The sequence below is a fragment of the Melanaphis sacchari genome, unplaced genomic scaffold, assembly GCF_002803265.2.
Source record: "Melanaphis sacchari strain LSU unplaced genomic scaffold, SCAv2.0 Contig2_pilon_pilon, whole genome shotgun sequence".
Classification (NCBI taxonomy): domain Eukaryota; kingdom Metazoa; phylum Arthropoda; class Insecta; order Hemiptera; family Aphididae; genus Melanaphis; species Melanaphis sacchari.
This window is the reverse complement of record NW_020271173.1, coordinates 644,122-667,387: the sequence shown is the minus strand read 5'-3', so window position 1 is coordinate 667,387 and position 23,266 is coordinate 644,122. Positions and strand designations below refer to the sequence as shown.

The 23,266-nt window shown below is 22.9% G+C and overlaps 2 protein-coding genes across 3 annotated transcripts; both read right to left on the bottom strand.

Annotated features, from left to right (window-relative positions):
* Positions 1 to 1,764: 1,764 nt before the first annotated feature.
* LOC112595909 (zinc finger CCCH domain-containing protein 13-like) lies at positions 1,765 to 7,016 on the bottom strand. 2 transcript variants are annotated; one of them, XM_025341301.1, is made up of 5 exons: positions 6,561 to 7,016; positions 5,254 to 5,444; positions 4,955 to 5,208; positions 4,720 to 4,891; positions 1,765 to 1,973 (listed from the first exon to the last, which is right to left on the bottom strand). In XM_025341301.1, exons 3-5 carry the CDS (start codon positions 5,182 to 5,184, stop codon positions 1,830 to 1,832), a joined length of 546 nt encoding a protein of 181 aa, XP_025197086.1. In that variant the 5' UTR covers positions 5,185 to 5,208; positions 5,254 to 5,444; positions 6,561 to 7,016; the 3' UTR covers positions 1,765 to 1,829. The 2 variants fall into 2 exon arrangements, with proteins under 2 accessions (XP_025197086.1, XP_025197085.1); XM_025341300.1 differs by having other exon boundaries at positions 4,955 to 5,191.
* A 3,519-nt stretch (positions 7,017 to 10,535) lies between these two features.
* On the bottom strand, positions 10,536 to 20,655 carry LOC112595947 (F-box only protein 32). Its single transcript, XM_025341359.1, has 8 exons — positions 20,367 to 20,655; positions 19,888 to 19,941; positions 12,497 to 12,588; positions 11,821 to 11,873; positions 11,471 to 11,657; positions 11,227 to 11,399; positions 10,905 to 11,161; positions 10,536 to 10,824 (listed from the first exon to the last, which is right to left on the bottom strand). Exons 1-8 carry the CDS (start codon positions 20,495 to 20,497, stop codon positions 10,626 to 10,628), a joined length of 1,146 nt encoding a protein of 381 aa, XP_025197144.1. The 5' UTR covers positions 20,498 to 20,655; the 3' UTR covers positions 10,536 to 10,625.
* Between the last annotated feature and the right edge of the window lie 2,611 nt (positions 20,656 to 23,266).

The following is a 23,266-nucleotide window of genomic DNA, read 5'->3' as shown; positions in this document are numbered from 1 at the left end:
TTAAAGATTTTTTTGCAACTATTGTTTAAATAATTAATAGATATTGTAGTTATGGTATAAAGTAAGCTGACATATCGTTCTTCTAATTAAACTGTAAACTTATGGTTTTTGCCATATCGTTGTTAATAACTAAGTAAATTTGTACCACAATAAAAAGTATTATATATAGGGTATTTTGTATTATATTAAATAATATATAAATATACCATGACAAAAAAAAAATAAATAAATTATTCATACAGTAAAAATATAATAAAAATAAAATTGAGATCAAAATGGTCAAAAAAAAAAAAAAAAATCTTAATTAATCCATAAAAATTGGAAAAATTATTGAGCAAAAATAAAATCTACAAAAAGCAAGTGAATATTATTAATGTGATAATTGATGTCTCACTGAAAATGTAAAATAATAAATATTAAAACTATACATAACAAAAAATATGATGTATTTTTAAGATTAATACTTGTAAACATTTTGAATTAGCCATGTTATCTAGAATTTGGACATTAAAATTTAAGTTATAATACAATTTTAAAAACTTCTTAATTTCTTTTTTTATAAATTATTTAATTTAAAATTAAAAATTGTAGTTGTAACATTTATAAAATCAACTATAAATCTTAGTTGTGTTTTTCTTAAAATACCCACAGGTATTGTTTTACTTTTGACCAACACATTGACTGCGTAGGTCTTTTAGTGATTCTCGTTCCAGTGCAGTAGTATAATTATAAGAGGGATTTAAATGAGAATCCCCCTCTATGACTATTTTTTAAAGACTGGCATACCATATGTATGTACTTATTTAACACTACTATAGTATAATTAGTATAAGTAATAAACTCTTTTGCCCAAGTAGGTAAATTATATTATGTTGTATTATGGTACAAAAATAAATTACTGAATGGTTAATTAATATTAATTCTTTGTAAAGTAACGATATACATAAACAATGTGATATCAATAATGTATGACTATATCAGTTAAAAATGATTGTTTAAATATTATGTACCTATTTGTTTCCTTGTACACATACTTTTACATGTGTATTTATATTATACACATCACAATGTTTATATTAAAATGTAGCTTATAATACATATTAACATTTTTTGGGGAGTAAAGGTATAATGTACAAAAATGTCATCCTCTGTTCCCCCTCACTCACACAAAAAACACATACATAATCAAATTATGCCACTACTTCAATATGTACATATAATAAATTCAATAAATAAAAACTGCTTTTATAATATATGGTATCACTACTGACTGAAATATGTGAATACATATTTTAAAAATTTATCTGCACTAATGATCAAAAAATTTTAGTAACACTTATCAAAAGTATATTTAATGCCAAATGGTACTGAATGATCCTAAGAACATCAATAGGCATCAGAATGCAGTCAACATGTTAAAGTATTAAGGAATATTTAATTTAAATAATAATAAATGTAATTTTAAGTTATTAACGTCCAAATGTCTAGTTACAATTGTATAATAGTTAATCGTCAATCAGTGGTGTACTGTGAACAAAAATATTTAAACTATTATAAGTTAATGTATTTATAACAACACATATTTAGATATAATTATTTTAAAAATATTATATAAATTGTTGGTGTGATATCACAAAGTTTCATTTAAACTCGATACATACATACAAGTACAATACATATCAAATATTAATTAATAATATTAATAAAAAAAAAAAAAAAAACAGTGATTTCAGCAAGTTTAAACTTTTAATTTAAAATGTTTGAAGAAATTTAAATAAAAAAATATGTGAAAAAAAAAACTTAAAATGTTGATAAAAATAAAAATAGTGTTAGCTATCATTCATAGTACCATTTATGACTTTTTTTATGGTACTATTGGTAACATCAATTTCATGGAGTTCGACTGATAATATGTTGGAGAAACATACATGGTCATTTTCAATTGGTTCTCCACAGCATTCACAATTTACTACCTATGAATATATATTGATTAATTCAAAATATATTGATGCATATTTTTTTCCTTTTATCTTTAAATAAATGTCTTGGATGATAAAAAAAAAAATTATAGTAGCTATAATTAAAACTCAACCTTGCTTCTTTACTAGCCTTCAAAAAATTTGGGCTTTACAAAAATTATAATTCCAAAAAAAGGCAGCTAAAAAAGAGTATGGTCTTATTTCCCATTATTAAAATTAATTTTGTAAATTTTATTAATTATTTATAAATTATAATATTTTAAAAAACAAATTGGTATTGTATTACTGCATACTTATAATATTACTCTTAAGCTCTTTTTGTATATAAAATAAATAATAATTGCATAAATTTAAATTAAATAAAATTAATAAACTACTATACTTTAAAATAAGAGACTGATTAACCATCTTTTTGCTTAGAATAATTTTCTTTAAACAATGATTAATCATAGAATTCACATTTATCACATTAATTACAGTGATATACTCTTATTAAATAACAAAATATACACAAAACTAACAATATAACAGAAACAAGTTTTGTGACTTTTTTATAAATTTAAACTTATCAGCACTTTAATGTATTTTTTCTGAACGATACATGAAATTATGAACTGTAATAATAATTGTCATTACTATGACTAAATATATTGAATTGGGTTAATAATTATGAACATGTTATCAATTTTAAACATAAGAACCTCTGTCTGTGGTGTTTATATAAATGTTTTCATATCTTTTGAAGCGAATTATATGCACTTTTAAATTGCGATATTATACAAACTCATAACTTACTTTACAATTGAAATATTAAAAAAAAAAACTAATAAACAAACAAAAGTAATATTATAAACAATAGATTTCTATTGTTTCTTCATAGATTAATTCACACTACCATTAAAGTTAATAATATAAAAAAATGGTACTAATAGTGCATTATGATCCTGTACTATTAAAATCAATCTCTGAAATTATCTCACCATCATGTAAATTTTCCATTTTTTTTTTTTTGTTTTTTTTTTTTAAGTATTTAATAACTATTTTAAATTACGAAAAGAAAATATCTATAAAATAATGTGTTCTTTGTTTAAAGAATCATTCAATATAATATATAAGTAAATATGTGTCACAAGCATCAATTGTAAAAAAAGTTATGAAAAATAGGTTGAGATAGGGTTATAAGGAGATGAAGCTTGGAAGCTGAGAATAACTATAAAAATTAATACAGAATAAAAAAGAGAAAGACAAAACATGGATACACAGAATAGACACGATAATAACGAGTATTGCTAAAGGTGAGCGAGTGTGACAAGACAAACTCATATGAAAGTGTAAACAAAGATGACCAACCCCAAAGTAAGAAGCAAAAGGTAAATAAAATAAAGAAGATATAAGTATTGTAGTAATATACAATCACATATCAAGTAATAAAAGTGGCAGGTGCATGGTGTTTAATGGAAAAATACCTTTCGAGTGTCAATTTCAAACTATGAAAGGTTCATAACACACAAATACCCAAAAAATTGGATCTTCTGAATACAAATTTAGTATGTGGTAAATTAAGTTAACATATGTATACTGTGTTCCAAATAAGATGACTTGTACATAAATGACTGAATTACATTCAGAGTAGATCACTTGCCACCACCCGCATAGCAAAATCAGTCGTCACGTAATGCTGCCTAACCGATGTGTTTCCATGCAGCCCATTAGCCACGCCCACTGTGCACAAATGCAAGTCATGTTATTTGAAACAGAGTATAGATATGTTTTTTTTTATAAATGATGCCATACTCGTGGCACATGTGTTGTCACCATTATACAATATTAAAACATAACAAAATACAGCAGTTCCAATTTTATGTAACTAAATAAAAGCTAAGTATTTTATTTTATAGCAATACATGAGCATTTTTAAATTGTGATATTTTATTAACTAATCTCATTATAACCCTTTGGTTACAGCATAGAATAAACTTTATTAAAATAACTTTTTTTACAGAAATGTCTATTCCATACTGTTTTAAAAATAATATATATGTTAATTAACCTTAGGTTGTTAACCAACTTTTGTCAAACCACATCCAGTGATTAAATCAGTTTTTATTTTTGATGATCAACTAGGACTGAAACTTTGATTTATTGTGTTAATCTTATAAAAATGCAAGCTAGATGGTTGCCAGAGTAATAAGTAATTCTCTAAGACCACACATTAAGCACAGTTTATCATACCCATTGCTGCTGCTAAACATAAAAGCTCACTGCTCAAGGTTAATTTTATTTGAAACAAAATATATATATATATATATATATATATATATATAAGACAATGTTATTAGATACTATTGGCACATACATGACAGCAGTAATCAAAAGATTTATGAAATTATTTAATTTTAAAAACAGTTTTTTTTTTTTTTTGTAAATAAAATTGAAATAATAATGTAAATAACAGATAATTATCTTACTTTTATAGTTAATATAATAAATAAATTCACTTTAACATAAAAAATTGGAACTGGTAAACTCAAATTTGCTATGTTGTACATTTTCTAGCTGAGACAACACATAGAGTCTTTTTAACATGTTAAGTAACAATTTAAAATATTAAAAACCTATGGTTTAAGATGAGCTAATGGGAAATTAAGAATATAGATTTTAATTTTACCAAAATTGACCTTTTAAAATTAGAGATTATCAATAATTTTCTAAACATTGATATTAAGAAACTAAAATATACCTTTACAGCATAATAATTTTTTTGTCGAGCAATCCTTTTTAATATTCTATTTCTTGCACGCTCTTTAGCACGGAATTCAGGATCCATTCTTCTTTGACGCTGTCTTTCTTTATCTCTTTCTTTTTTTATTCGATTAAGATTTTCCAATTCTACAATATCCACATTTTCTAACCTAAAAATAAAATATAAAAAATTGAAATGTTAAAAAAATAATCAATCTACTAATTTATCTTACAATGATGTCATTTTATTACAATCAATATTAGATTCCGAATATAATTTATCAATTTTATCACCATAAAGGCCTTTAGATCTAGATAGTCTTTTAGCAATTGTGTTTTTTCCTCGCTCAATAGCTCTTAACTCTGGATCTAAACGTCTTCTTCGTTGTCGTTCACGATCACGTTCTAAGCGACGTTTTCTGGATTGTTCTCGTTGTTCATCTGTCAATGGTCTTCTGGGCATTTTTATACTGTGTAAATATGAAAACTATTTAACTTCAATATAAATTATATTGTTAATTAAAATACTTACAATCACATAACTATGTAGACGGATTACTTGTATTGATAATTATATAGTATTTAAATGGACTAAACTAAAAAGAATTTATTTGATTTTTTTTACGAGAAATACATCTCTAACAAGGTTGTATTTAACTGCCATGACTAAATTTATTTCAAAATTCATAAATATTTAGATATTCAGTCTTGATCAATATTAACCTGAAAAATTTAAAAATGTAAGTTTTCAATTTAATATCAAAAACTATCAAATTTTATAGAATTTGTAATTTAATAGTGACTGACAATTAGAAATTACAGCTATTATGTAAAAAATATGTACCTATTACATAATCATAATATGCAATTTTTGGTTAGAATTATACAAATGTAGCATGAGGTACTCAATCTAAATGGATTAAGAAAGTAACATTTCTAGCATAATGAGTTTCAATAATTAATATAATATATATTAGAGTTTTAATACTAACTGCAATATTAAATTTAAAATTGAATCTTTTGCATATACTAAAAAAGCTTTATAACAACCATGGTAGCATTTTTCTTATCAAAAATATTTCACATATTATATTCCCACAAAAATTTAACAGAATTTTATAATCTTCTTAGTATAAGCACCTTTGATATAATAGTTAAAAATGACCTGACACATTATTAGAATCGAATATCATGAAACAAACATGACTTACTTATAAATTATTATCATAAATTGATTCAATAATAAGCATTCAAGAAGATACACGTGTGGTATATCAACAAAACGTAACAAACCATATTATACTCAGACTTTCATAATAGATGGTATATAACTACACCATATCGATACATATAAAACTTTTTCTCTTAAAAATCTTGATACTTAACTATTTAAAAGTAATTTAAGGATGAAAAATAGGTATAAATTAAATTTAAATAGATTAAATATCTTAATATTGTAATGGTACAATACATAATATACCTATTAAAGTTATGATTTGACAATTTGTACACCAAATTAATATCTAACTATAAACATAGGTACATTTGAAATCGCAACACTGAATGATATTCATATAGAGTACTTAGATAAATAAGAAGTATAGAAATTGTGTACACACAAATAACAAGAAACTAAAAGTAATAAACGTTAACCAAAATCAAATTGTTTTCATCAAACCAACATTGGTGTAACCATGGTAACAAAGTCTGACAGGCACAACTGAAATACAACACTGCAGCATGAAATATAGTTTTTCACTAATAAAATGGGAAATGCTACGATTTCGACAAATAAAAAACCTGAAGTACGATCTATGATAGTATCGTTACTTTAATTACCTGGCGCTGGTCCAGCGTGGTTGCACATTGTTTGACATTATTGTGGACTAGAATTCGGTGATAAATTTACTGCATCACATGCATTACGATAAAGGCCGTAACGCAGAATGTTGGAGTATGATGTGAGAGAAGATAATATGAGATCACTTGACGACAACGGTAATAATTACAGAATTCTTGTATGCACGCCGCCGCTTCATCGTTACTCGCTCTCCTGCAGGCTGCTATTTATTTGAATATACTATTTACATTACATTAATGTTAAATTTTTATTGATTTCCTACGCACAGAATGCCACAGGGCACAGATATGCGTATTACGTAACACAACCAAGTTCTAACGTAATAATAAATAATAATAACAACAATAATAAAATGTATAATATCTTTCGACAATGCTCCAACAATCACGAAAGCAGTGATATCACCGTTAATGAAATGACGAGCATTGACGAGTGACGACGATGAGACTAAAGTACAGTTTTCCCGATTTTGATAACAGCGAGATATCACCAAAATCAAATTTTAATAGATCAGTTATGCCAACATTAAAATAATAAGTTTCCCACATTATAATAATAAAAAAGTTTTTTCTAGCCGACATCAAATCATAAAAATCCTTATTTAAAATAACTAAAAACCACAAATATAAAGAATAAAAGTTTATTATACTTTATATCTGTGATAAAACCTAACTACCACTTACCAATAATAATTAGTGGATATCAATCCTGACTTAAATGTGAGTTAAAGGCCTGTATAAAATTGATTTAATTAAAAAAGTTTTTTCAAACACAAAATTAATTAAAAAGAAATTGTTTTAGACCATATTATTTTAAATATAATTGTGCATTATATTTCTTACTATAAAAATATGAATTTTCATTCAAACATAAATTTTTATACAATTTTAATCACATTCCATTGCATTGAGGCTCTCTTAAGTGTTATAAATGTGAAATATTGAAAATAAGTTCTCATCCATAAATTAGTATCATAATTACTTCAGTTGTACACGACAAAGCATTATAGTATTAACTATTAACTGTGGTATAGTTGTGGGGAGCGAGCAAAGGTATCATAATGAAATTTATTTCTAAACCATAAAATGAGTTTTTAATTAATTATTATTGATAAAAACAAAGTTAAATTTGATATAGGTACCTGCTATAAATTGAAAGAAGTGCGTAAAAGACTTCATTATCATGCTTTTTTATCATTTTGTTAGAAAGTGCAGTTTGTCTTGTATTAAATTTCCCTATATTTCCTATATTAACACATTATCTAATAAGAAATATGGGTACCTAATTGATACATTCATCATACACAAACTAAAATCTAAAATTTAACTTTTAAAAATATATCCAACACTTCTAACAAAGCTAATTATTTATTGAGATGAGTGTACTTACGGTTTATATGAATAAATAACAAAAAATTAGGTACCTTAGAAATTGATCTGTAAAGAACTAATTTAATCAGTTAGTAGCTATATTAAAATTTTTACATAAATTGAAATTCTACTAATTAATATTTTATTTCATTTCATAAGTTACATTAATTATAAATTAATAACAAATCAAAATTTTAAATATACTCAATACTTTTATCAATTTTCAATTTCATAAAATAATTTGCATATAAAAATATAACAATTAAAATATGAAACTATGTGATATTTAGAAACCAAATATTTGAATACCATTAATAATTATTGAACTTGTAATATTTATTGTTTGCCCAACTACACATATCACAATTAAAATATAAACTATAAATAAACTATTGAAAATAAAACTGTTTAATGAAACTATTACTGTTAATAAAAAATAAAAAGAAAGACATCACAGGAGAAAAAACATAAGCTATTAACATAATAAAAATAATAAATGACAGCAAAATTAAGTCCCCACTAAGTATAAAAAAAAAAAAAAACACATACAACAAATAATAACTAAAATTAAAATCACAAATCAAATGCAGTTCTCACAACAAAAAATATAAAAAAGTTTCATAGGTAATAAAAATAATAATCTCAAAATAAATTCAAAAACAAAAATTAAATCTATTCCTATTACTTAACAAATTATAAATTTATGACATAAAATATGTTTTATATACCTAACTAATTAATAGACAATACCTATTCTAAATAGTAAAAAGAGAATTGATTGAAATTACTAGTTAAGTAGTTACTAGTAATCTTATATTTCTAAATATTTTAAATGAATAAGATTTATATAAATTTAATTTTAAGAATACTAAAAAATAATGTACATAATATGTATTTTATTATTAAAATATCTCATTTACAAAACATAAAATTATATTAATATATTAAGATTTTTAAGAAAAAAATTTCAATACTTATCAATACATACTTAGTTTTTACTTAACAACTTATATCAAGGTATGAGTCCGATACCAGTCGGTATATTTCACTAATATACCTATTGCACATGTAACTTCCTAAACAATAAAGTTTAAAATTTAAATCTACATGTATTGATATGATCTAATTTCTTCCTTGAAAATTTTGATAATCCAGATGTTTATTGGTGATTTAAAGTTAAATTCATAAGACTTAAGAAATACAATCATATTAACATCATTTTTTAAATATTACAATATAATATTAAGCAATATCCAATAATACATGATTTGATCTAATCTCTAACTTATAATATTTTGATTATATATAATATAAACTTTATGATTTTCTTTAGTTCAAAAATAAACTAATACATTTTATTTTAAATCATCTGGCAAGGAATTTATTTTATTAATAATAAAAATCTTTTAGTTAACGAAAAAAAAATGTTATCATATGCTTATAGTTTGATATATTTTATACTTACTGTTATACACTTCAAAGAAATTAAAATAATTTATTACAAAATTTCTTACATAAATTATAATACTACAAAAATATATTTGTCATATACAGCTATAATGAAGTATACTTGTATTTTTCATAAAATAGAAACAAACAATAATGTTATATTATGTTAAACATTTTAATTTAAAAAAAATTAAAGGTTCTCTAATTTAAAGTTAACCTACAAATGAAAAAAAATTTATTTGAAACGTTATAACATTATATTCAATAAATCACTAGTTGTCGAACTTGAAATATTTACATTACACACATTTTTAGTTAATATTTTATTAAAAATAAGGTGATCTATAATTATCACTAATATATACTTTTATATTTTTATTAATACTATTTATAATATCTTTAATAATATAACACTATTTATTACTTTCACAAGGTAATAATAAAATTCTTTATTTTGAAAATAAATTTAGTATTTCAAACTTATTATTCTTTTACTTAGTCAAAATAAAATTGTAATCACTAAATAAACAAATATTAATGGTTATTAAGCATATTTTCTGTCTAATGATTTAATACACATGAAGTTTGAATACTAATTCTCAACTCATGAACATAAGTAAATAATGATTGAACCACAATATGTTTAATGTGAATAAAATATCTAAATTTTTAAGTATATTATTTAGTTTTAGTACTTGATTTCAAGTCCTAATTAGTTTAAATGATGTAGCAATAATAATTATAAACAAAAAAGATGACTAGAAAATATCAGTTGTTTTTTAACAAAAAATAAAATAAAATATTGAAAAAATGTAATTTACCTGTATATTTTTTTACTGATAAGTTAAAATGTAACTAGGAATAATAAATATTTAAATGTTTTTGTTTTTACTACGAGTGCTTTAAGATTATCAAAAATATATACATTTCAAAAGTATAATATTATTATCATGTGCATTTATTTTCTAAAAAAATAATTTTTATTTTTATTTTATAACTTTTAAATTTTAATTCATGAATATATTTTAGTTTATATTTCTGTTTTTGTTGTAATTGTATGATATATTTTATAATCTTATTTAATTTTACATTTTTTAATAAAATAAATATAAACTATAAGTTTGAAATTTCCATAGATAAAATTGTGTAAATAAAAAATTATAATTATACTTCTAGTTACATAATATCAATAAATGGGATGTCACTTTGTCTTTATTGAAGATATTAAAGTGAAAAAAATTTAAGAAAAGCTTGTGGTGGTATAGGTACATATAATGAATTTTTATCAACATCTTCAAGTTTTTCCATAAAATGTGGATCAGTGTCTGCAATACACGGATGTCCAATACTATGCCAGAATAAACATCTACAATTTCGGCATAGCTGTATCATTTCAGCATATTCTTCTCGTAATCCATAACATCTAAAATTATATTTTTATACTTACATAAACCAAATCATTGAAATATTATTAATAAAAATATTTAAATATGATAAGCTTACTTTCTTAACTTGTGATATATTAGCTGCCAGTCTTCACTGGTGCTTGGTGAGCTATCCATCACAGACTGTATTTGACGCGGACTAAAGTGAAATTGACATAGCTCACGCCAAATACGTAATTCATCCACTAAACGTGCCATTACACCCCATGCATGTGCTGAACGCTCCAGATCACGATGATCAGCTAATCGTAACAAGACCTCACGAACACATTCCTCTGGAAGTTGTTCAAATTGTGGTTCTTCGTTATCACCAGGCTAAAAACAAATTAAACATTTATGAAAACATTTAGTTTTAAAATTACCATAAAAATGAATATTACTTGGCGAATTTCTATTTGATCAGCTATTTCATGAATACGATTAATAGTAATCAAGTGTTGTTCCCATAAAATAGTTGATCCTAGTGGTCTGCCCCAACACGCACATTCAACAACCTCACGAAGTTGTCCTAAAAGACGGTCTAACATATGTTTGTTTTGTTGACTTTGAGATACTAAAATGAAAATAAATTAATTTAAATAATTATATAGAAACAATAATGAATTATTTTTAATGAACACATACCTTGGTGAGCGACTTCTTCAATTATATTAAAGAGAACCCTTTGAGCACAACCAGACAATGCATTTAGTCTATGAGATACTAGGAGATCAAGAAGTTTACAAATATAATGAAAACGACGAACATCATGCACAGCAGAACGAAAGTCTAATCGTTTAAGTGCCTCACTTAAACCATTAAACCCTGCAATCTAAAACATTAAAACATTTTACATATTTAGAGTTTTATAAGAATTATCATTTATGAACAAAAGTAAAACGGAATATTAAGTATTTAAAAAATTAAGCAATTGAAATCTAAAGTAATATATTAAGTTCTAAATTTTTACAATATTTAATGCATATTATTGTTACCTCTTTTGTACATTTTAGTGTAATATGACAATGAGGTTGTATAACACCATCATCTAAAACAAAATAATTGTATGTTATGTAGGTAATAAATAAATACTGATAGACTGCTCATATAGCTTTGTTCTCCCCTTCATCTTATGCGAAACTGCCCTACTATAAATAGTAATATGAATATCATATTTCTAAATACATATAAATACAAATTAAAAACAAATTTGCATTATGTATAAGTTTGAGACTGCTAGTATGTTATATAAAATAATATTAATTTATTATTTAATTAAAGATTAGGTACCATCTTTAAAGACCAGTGTACCTAACCAGTATAGTATAAAATATTGTTCCCTAGCTTTATTTCTAACATCACAACCCTTAAGTAATTTCAATAGGATAACTGAACAAATAAAGTTGGTACCTAAATTTATATTTAGGTATATAATTTTATCTTAATATACCAACTAAAATAAATAATTAAAAAAATTACGTATAAATAATGAACATCTAACAAATACAGTTAAGTTTGATAAATATATTATTAGACTATGACAGTAAAGGTGAACTTATTATTTAAATTGTAATAAATATTCAGAGTTATGTACTAAAACACTAATTATAATAAAATCAAATGTATTTCTAATGTTTGTATATACATTATTATTTAATAAACAACACTTACACTGGCTTTCACTAGAATATTTAGTTCTAGGACGTTTACAATGGTTAGTAGAGCCTTTATTTTCTTTTTCCTCAGAATTTACATCTTCATTCCTAAAAAAAAAATAAACAACTATGAAAATATGTGTATTATTAAACCCCATGCTATAATAAGTTTAATCAATCAATTAAAATAGCCTTGTGCCCTAGTATAATGGTTAAATAGATAACAATAAACTATGACTACGATGAACCAATATAATATTTCACTGTGTACATTTAATCTTACATTTAATATAGGTAATATAATAAATTATAATTACATTAAATAAATAAAAACCTAATATTTAAATGACTTATATAACTACTCAATACTCATCACTTATGGTTTTAAATAATTAATAAGCCTATATTAACCATGAATCAAAAATTAAATATTTTCTTCAATTCAAAAATTGAATTCAAGATGAAGTTTTTGAATTTTTGTAAATATTTAGTAATAAATTATTAATAATTTATTTTATTGATTAATGTACTACGTAAAACATGTAATATTATATTTACAAAATAAAAATCATCCTTAAGTATTTATACACAGATAAATGTAAACTACTAAAACACTCACTTTCTAAACATTTTATAAGAAGAAACATTAACCTCTTAGTTATACAGATTATAGACAAGTAGGTACCTAGTTCTATCACTCAAGAAGTATTTTTTTAAATAAAGATTTGAATTTTGAATTTAATAAGTATTACCTATGAATTTAATAGAAAGTGAAAAGTAATTCTAAAAGCCCATTAAAAGTGTTCCTCATAATTTCAACAATCCGAGCTTATTGCTGTCTTTATTTATTAGTCATGAACCACAGCTCATATTATATTATTTCATCAACTTATGAGTCAATACCACTTTACCTAAAACAGTATGAATAGGTAAAATAGTTTCATGGAAGAAATAGGTAATTTCTTAAAGATAATCTACATCATTTGAAACTATCATTTGGTAAAATAAAATTCATAATAGGTATATGTAAAAAATTTTAAGTCCCCAAAAATATTGCTTTTAAATTATAACAAAATAATAAAAATTATTATTTATTATTTAAACAAGTAATTTCATTCAAATTCGAATTTCAAATAAGTAATAACCATAAAAACTTATTTTAATATGTTTTAGATTTTTAGATTAATCATGAACTACTAATGAGAAACATTTTATTTAAATTTCAAAGCCTAACTATACAAACTAAAGATTTTATATGATTTAAAAAATAATTATAATTTAGTTTATAAATTTTGATGAATATTGTAAAAATTATTTTTGTCAAAAACTTATTTTAGTGAGATAATTTCGATTTTCCCTTATTTTGCTCAATACTACATTGCTTCGTTCAGAATTTAGAAAAGTAATTAAATAATGTTTAATAAACCTATTGTTAAAATTTAAAATATATTAGGTATCTATTGTAAAATAATAAACATAACATTTATACATTATACCATAAATTATTAATACAGTATTTATAATCAATAATTATTAAATTACTATTATAATATATTAGTATAATATATTCCTCCGTCCCAATCATTTGTTCTATTTATAAAATTTAATAAGACGTATAACCAAGTAAGTACCTAATAAGTACTATATTTTAATTTTTAAATTAAATATTATTTAATGCGTAAATATGTATCTTTTGTTCTAAATTTAACATAAGGTTACATAAATAATCAAAAACTTCTTACAATAAAGCTTAATTTTATACAAAAACAAATCTTTGCATACTAGCTGGACATGTTTTTAAGTTTTGGAGGTCATCCAAATATTTTTATTACGTCTAAAAAACGCCATAGTTCAGCAAATGGCGTCTAGCCAATTTTACTTTAAATCAAAAGTGTAACCGCTAAAAGACTTAAGTATCGGAAGTTATTTTTAAATACAAATTATTATGCTTTGAGTTAGTGAGTTAACACATTTGCTAACATTTTGAATATAATTTTATAGTAGACAAAAATTTGTATTTAAACCTATATAATATTACTAAAGATTAAATAAAAATTCATTTGTAAATAAACTATTTTAGAGAAAAAAAGTGAAACATGTATTATGAATCACAATTATAATTTAATTCTGCACTATTATCTATTAAAGTAAAAATATATTGTTTCGTTAAATAAATACATAGAATTTTAATTTCAATAATAAATACGTTATCAAAAGCAGAACAATATTCAATATAAATTAGTACGAGTAGCTACTTTTTTTTTATTTGTTCAAACATTTCCATTTCTACACTATTAAAATAATACCATACCTACTATAATATTGTAATTTAAAATAAAATACAATTTTTTAATTAAAAAAAAACTATTATATGAATAATTTACACAATTATTCTTTTACCTACAAACCAAAAGTTACGTAATTAGAACAGTAACAATCTCTTTACTCTTATATTATGTTTCAATACCTATGTGAAATACAGATATAGTAACATTATTGTATGTGTTTAATAACGAATTGCATGTAAACTAAATTTATAAATATGTGGCAGCCGGCAGGTACCTATATAAGTTATGTTATGCGTATTCATTTTTGTTACACATGGGTAATTCTATTCTCGTTTTCACTACAATATTTCCATCATTTTTATAAATTCATTTAAGAGATGAATCCATTCGAATCTTTAAATAGTGCAAGATAAATATATTATAGGATTGTATAGTATACAAGAACATAATTTAAAGTTATCTAGGTATACATTATTTTAAATCGAACACATTTATTGAAACGTAGTATAAAAATAACCGAGGACGTTACTACCTATATTATTACCGGGTTAAAAAAAAAAAAAACAATTAATAATTAATAAAAATTTAATGGACTATTCATGAGTTATTAAATCAAATTTAAAGAACTATTAGCTTAGTATTTTTTCATTAAATGCTTAATGATAGTTTATACAACTCACAACTCAGTTCATACTTCATTGTATTCACGCTAACAGGTATCACTAAATACGAGTATTTCTGTTTAATGACTTTATATTGAAATGCAATTTTCGAAGAATGACAGAAAGTACTAAAATACACATTTTTAGATAAATTTCAAATTTTTAACGTTTTTGGTACGCGCATGCCTAATGTATCTTACTTTTTTTCTTAATGATAACACCATTTTTTTCTACAGATTTAGCCGATTTAGGTACTTATAAATGTTTTTAAACACATTTTGTGTAAAGTTTATTTTTAATTAGAAAATTAGTAAATTAAATTAATATTTACAAATCTGTTTTTGATAATATTTGTACAACTTATACACGAAAATCGAAATAAAATACACTTATTAGTTATTACTTATAGACAAAAAAAAAACAAATAGACACTTATTTGTTTTAATAATTTACTCTCATTTTCACCATTTATACTTTTAATTTAAGATAGCTAAATATTGAAAATAATGAAAATAATAAAAATGTACATACTACGAATTAAAAATAAAGATTTATTTATATGTAATTATTCATTTTAACTTTAAGTAAATTGCTTTAAGTTTTCACTTCGCTGTTCAAAACACAATTTCGAACATTTTAAAAATTCTGTAGGTGGCAACATTTATCAAGTCTTTTCTCAAATTATGAAAATAAAAAGTATTTATATCTTATCTGTCTACAAACATTTATTTAACAATATCGGCGATATTATTTTAATTTTCGAGTATAAGTTAAATATGATAAAAATTTCCTTAAAAAAGATTATTTGTAAACAATTTACCGTTAAATTTTATTTGTCTATTTTGTAATTGGAAAAATATTTTTACAAAAAAATTGTTTAAAAGAAAATTACTTTACCCGAATCTTTTATGAATGAAAATTATAATATTAATTTGATAACATATTATTGTTAAAATTGTTAAAGTATAATAAATACCGTAATAAACAATATTAAATTACTTTTATTAATTTTTTTTAAATATTTTTAAGAATATTATCTTTTTACACTTAAATAACTCAGAAACTACACTTTTAAATTTTTTTTTAAATAAATTACAACCTTCAAAAAAATGTTTTGCTTTATAAATTTACAGTAAAAAATACTTTTTTTTATATATACAATACAATTTAAAATAGTACGCAATTCTCAACTATTGGAAATATGTTTTTTTTTTTTATTTAAATAGGTACTTAAGAATTTCAAAAAATTAGAAAAAATGTAGAAGTAAATACATATATATAAACATTTATAAGCCAACACTAAAATAATTATTCTCAACTATTGTAGATCATTGTATAATTTTTTTTAATTGATTTTGCGTGTTATTTTTTTTTAATTTCACTAACTGTATTTATGATATAAAGATCAAATAATGTAATACCACATATATATGATTTCAATATTGAACACCGGCCATTAAATAGTACTTACTAATTGGTAGGTAATTTTTCAAAATGTTAAATAATGAAAAAAAAAATCAACAGAGAATTGTAAATAATTATTAGGTTTTAAAAAAACTATTCATTTTTTAGTAAATTAAAATTATTTTGAAATACAATATTTTTTTCGAACAAAAAATTTTAACTTATTTTAAAATAAATTAACTGACCAAATAGGTACATATGGCATTCCAACGATGTATTAACATTTCAGAAAATAATTTTCAACGAATATATAATATCGTAATATACTAGGTACTATATAATTATTACCTTAATCTTTATTTCAATATTTTCAATAGTGTCACTAATAATATATATTAATAAATTATAACTAAGGTCTAGGACTTATCGCTTTCACATATTATACTATATAATGATCATCAATTTGACTATTTAAAAAACGCTAAGAAAGTAGAATATTTCACCATAAGAAAAATCCTGGACAGTACGTTAGTACTTAACCTTCAATCATATATTTTGTTAAAATGGATGTTTAATGAGATAATTGTATTTATATTATTTACTCATAAACTACTTATAAACTCATTTACAAATTCAATATTTCATATTCCAAGAAATTTAATGAAGAAATTGGTTTTATGATAACTTCTTTTTTTGTTTTGTCAGTCATTTTAAGGCAAGAAGTGCTAATTGATATTACCTAGATGACACATTTTTAAAATCGATTAGTAGTTTTCAAAAAACTTCATTGAGAAAGCATTGTAATATAAACCGAGATAAATTTTAATTTATTGATTAATTTATTGTATACGAAAGTCGAAAACCAATTTTGAACGGAGACATTCAGTCAGCCCATATTACTAAAATACTAAAAGCTAAGTATATTATTTAGTATATATATATATATTATATTGAAATATTGCTATCAAAGAAATTTATTTTAATATTAATTATTAGTGATATAGTAATAGTAATTATAGTAAAAGTATTTATAATCAATGGTAATAGTGTTAATTAATTTTTACCAAAAACATTACATTTAAAAATATCATTGCGTGTTTAAAATATAATGAGATATGTACCTACATTAAAAGTTTCAAGTTCCCACGAAAATATACTTGAATAAAAAAAAATAACTAAAACCGTTATTCTTCGTTTAAATATCTAATGTCATCTAAACTTAAACGTTTACAAAAAAAAATTGTGTACGTATAATTTTTAGTTTCCGTAAAAAATACTTAAATAAAGAACCTTGTATTAAATTTTCATGTCTTAGCTATAAAAATAGAACATTTTATAAATTTTTATATTCAAAATAATTTATAAACTTTCTTAATCACTCTTATATAAAAACAAAAATCGTGACCATGTATCTTTAATGTTTATATATAATTAAAATAAAAACTAACGAAGAATCTTGTATTAAATTTTCAAGCTTTTTGAAAAAGCTAAACAATTTTAATTAATATTTCTAGAAAAAAATTTAAAATTTAAATTTTGATGAATAACTTCAAAATATTATTTTCATAAAAAAATAAATAATATCTTTGTATAAAAAGTTTTAGTATAAAAATTTGAAATAAAATAATTAATAAATATAACATGATAAGTAATAACTTTTAACTAATACCAATAGGTATTACATTCTTTGTTTTATTAAAAATCTAAAATATTTATATTTTAGTTATTATTATTTACTATCTACAAAATATTAAATTGTTTAATATTAAGTAAATGTATAAGATATAAGATAGAAATCTAATACGATTTTCTTAATGAGTAGGTATCGCCAGAAAAATGATGTCCCTGCAGAGCTGATAATGTCTAAATGCGCTACTACTATAGGTAAATAAATAATAATTTTTTTATCTATTTTAAACATCGCCACCATAGGCGTAACTAGACCTTAAAGTTAGGGGGGGCTTCAGCCCTAGAATTTTTATTATAAGTAAATTAAGTGGAAGGCTCTGCCCCCATACCCCCCCAAACACCTTACATTCATTGATTATACATATAATATGAATGTAAATTAATATTTAATTATAAAACAAATAATAAACCAAGTGGTATTGAGGTTAAATATTTATATATTAACATATTATTAAGTTTTATTTTAGATATAAAGAATTTAATGATTTTTAGTTTATTGACAACTTCTTAGTAGGGAGTATTTGTGTAGTAAAAATTATACAACATGATACGTCTTACACAGGATCATTACATACAATAATACAATTTAAATTAATATTTTTCCAAGATATTAAATTGAAAAAAATAAAACGATATTTTAAATTTAAGTTTAAAAATGTTACTAATATTGGCGGGAGTGTGGGACTAGGAATTATGACAGGGGGGGCTAAAAGTTATGTTGGGGGAACTAAGCCCCCCTCCCCAAGTCCCCCCTAGTTACGCCTATGATCGCCACATCAACGAATTTAAGTCTAGGGAAGTAGAAACTCCACTTAAAATATTTTTTTATATTTATAAGAAAAATTTCTCACAAAAACTAGAAAATTTATCTTAATATAAATTTTATCACGCTACCAATGAATTATCCATTTTGATTTTTTTGATAATAAGAATAAGGAAAGATAAAAACCGATAAAGGGTCAACTTTAACTAAAGAAATACATTTATTTATTTTTAATATCAAAATCTACTTATTGAATATTAGTATTATCATTGACTATAGAATATACTCTACATAATATAATATATATTTTATAATCAATGATATTACCTATATACAATTTCATATTTATTAATTAGGTACGTTTTAAATATAAATGGTAAGTTTAGCCAACAAAAACAAATAAAATAAAAAATGACGATCATTTTTAACTTTACTTAATATTATTATTTTTAATTAAATAATATCAGTAATCATTAGGAGATAAGAATAAATTGGAAGGGAGTGTGGAAGGCCTAATTCGTATGGATAATATTAAAAGGTACTAAATATATTATTATTGATTATCCATATATTTTTAATGTAGGTAAATCAATTTTCTTACCAGTTACTAATTTGATCAGTTTTCTCTTCAACAGAATGATCAGAAACAGAATATCTGAAAAACAATGTAATATAAAGTGAACACTGGATGTTGAATTAAAAGAACATTACACAATCAATAAATAATATCTAGGTAGATAAACAATACAATGTAAGATTCATTACTAAAAAAAATAAATATTATAAGCAGGTGCTTAATTTTTATATAAATAATACAAGTGGTGTAATCAATAAAACTGTAAAAGACAATTCAGTGAATTTAAATTCATGTAGAATTAATACAAAAGTTGTTCATGGCGTCATCAGTTCCAAAACGTAAAAAAAATATTAAGTATCTATTTATTTTTATATTGTATATTGCAGATATATTTTTTTTTAGAAATTCAACTGGCTCTATAACTTCTTTTTATCTATATCTACCGATACATTTAAACTTCTGTTAATATACTATACGTAGAATGTAGATACTATCATTTTTACCTGGTCAATAAATGATCTTGTTGTCCTAGCAAAAAATTACAGCATTCTAGGATTTTCTTTTTTTCCCATCCTTCTTCTGTTTTTACCCATACTTCCCCTGGAGATCGCCAATCCTTCGATATAAATGGCATTATAATAATAATGTGACAAGTATATTTTTTTTTTATCTAAGTGTATAAGTATGTAAGACTTTAATATTTGTACGTTTAGGGGAGAATTGAGAATGAACTGCACATCCGTACGTAATGAACGTACGGAATGAGAACAAAGACTGAAAAAAGAAAAGAGTGACAAGAAACTCGAGAGTCGAGAGAACTGACAACGGCGCAGTATCAAAATAATAACAAAACGTTATTTTGCACATGCGCAATGTACTTAATAACAAAAATATAAACAAAATGAATAACAGTGGTTCATAAAATATTCCAATAACCGCACATTAGACAGTAAACACGAAATAAGTTTTTTTATAACCCACCACAACTCTTATACATATCTAAACATCTAAATGTATAATATGTATTAAATATTATGTAAATATGTAATATGTGTATCATAGGACATAGATTGTGCTACCAATTTGAAGAAATCAAACATTATAATTAACTATACAATACATAAATATAAAATATAATTTTAATTCTTTGATGTTTAATATAAGTGAGACATTACTGCACTACATGATTATTTCGCCAATTATAATTAATGTGATCCAATATTGAACTGATTTCTGAACAATGAACACTTCTATTCTGCTGACTTTTAATTTTTTTTTAATCCACTACATAATAACAATAGATAAATAGGTGCTATTTAGTATTATTAAATGGAAAAATTCAAAACATTTATTGTTTTCGAAATATAATTAAAAAATAAAGATAATACACACTATTACAGTTATATTATTAAAAATGTGGCAATCGAAATATATTAAAGCAACGCATTTAAATCAATTGCAGTTCTGTCTGTCTGTTACATCATAATAATAATTAACTACTTACGTCATAAATGGGCAATTAAAAATATTTTTAACAAAGTTATGTACTTATGTGCAACTATAGAATATAAAATATAATAATTATTAATATAAATAATATAATATACACTAGGGTACGATAGTTGATAAAATAAACTAATACAGATCATTGACTATATTATAGGTAGGTACACAAAAAATTATAAAATAATATAATATACCTACTGGCTACTTATTTAATTTATACTTACTATCTTACTTATGCTAAATGTAATTAATATTACATTAAACAATATAGGTGTATAAATGTTGATATAAATAATATAATACACATGATTGTAATATTCATACATCATTATTAATCTGTCACATATATTCTATAAATATAAAAAATTATTTAATATATCTATACTTACATTTATTTTAGAAAAGTATTATAATTTAAAAAAATGTTTTCCGAATCTATATTAATAATTATTTTTAATGACCAATTATATTGGTTTACCTATAATATCTATACTCTCAAATAGTCACTTATGTTCTTATAATACATATTATTGCATTATTAAAAATTATAAAATATAAAAATTTGTGAACTTTGATAATTAATAGTGAAACGTTTGAAATCTATACGACTTTATGGTAGTAGGTACAACCTAGTATATATATTTATACTTATCTAAATAGTAGGTAGATAACAAACGCACAATAATATATTATTACAATATTACAGCCTTATGCATAATGCATGTATATAAGTTATAACTATATGTATATTATAACTTAAAAGGTATCCATTTAATTAAATCGTAATTAAAATAAAACACTAATACAAAAAAGGTATAGACAAACGGGTACAGATCTGTTATATATCTACATATAAAGATTTTAGTGGGTGACTTTACGAATGTGTTAAAACTTAAATTTGAATCCAATAATGTAGGTAAACTAAAATGATTCTGGGCGAAGATGATATATGTCAACCTATATTATTAAGCCTGGTACCTACTCATATTAGTCATATTTAATGATATAGCTATTAAAATTATCAATTTTATTATTAGTACTATGGTAGATTAAATACATTTTTTCAAAAAACATTGCATTTATTATCAAAACCGTGTTTAAGGGGGGAGCAATCTGTGACAAGTGTTGCGGAAACCAATCATAGAAGGGCGCAAATTTCAAATAATATGAAATGAAAAATTAATTAACCTATATAATAAAAATTTACTTGTTCGTTTTCAATGCATATTTCTATATGTTAAATGTATATATTTTCTTCAAAACAATTTGAATGCTTTTTATCAGATTATTACCACACAAATATTTACAAAAATCAAATAATAACAAATTATAGTAAAATCAATTATAGTTACTCAACGAAAATAGTCGTTCGTCACATTATATAATCAATATATAGTCTCTACTCTTGCTAAAAATAACGGAAAATATCACTATCATAGCAAGAAAATTGTAATAATATCTATAAAACAATTTTTGTTCTTGAAAAATGCTCGAAATGTTAATTTGTGAAGATAAAGACGGAATTCATATGGAGTTACAAAATGTGTACTTACTTACTTACTTACTGTAAAATTAGAATAAAATCGTTAAAAATTAGTTTTTAACTTAAAGTCAATAATTGACATAATTATGCATCGAAGCAATGATGAGCAGTGCTTTTCAAGGAATTGATAAACTTGTTTCTAGTATAGAAAATTGAATAGAAGTGAAAAATGTTTAAATCTGGTCAAATTAATATTTAATAATTTTTATAATAGGAGGTAAGTTTAAATTTAAATCAAATATTATTGTTTTTAACATTTATTACCAGGTCAACTTACCGTATAATGGTGTGAAATTGTTAATTGGTATGTATCGTTTGTATCTTTGTGGGATAAATAGAAAAATAGCTTAAACT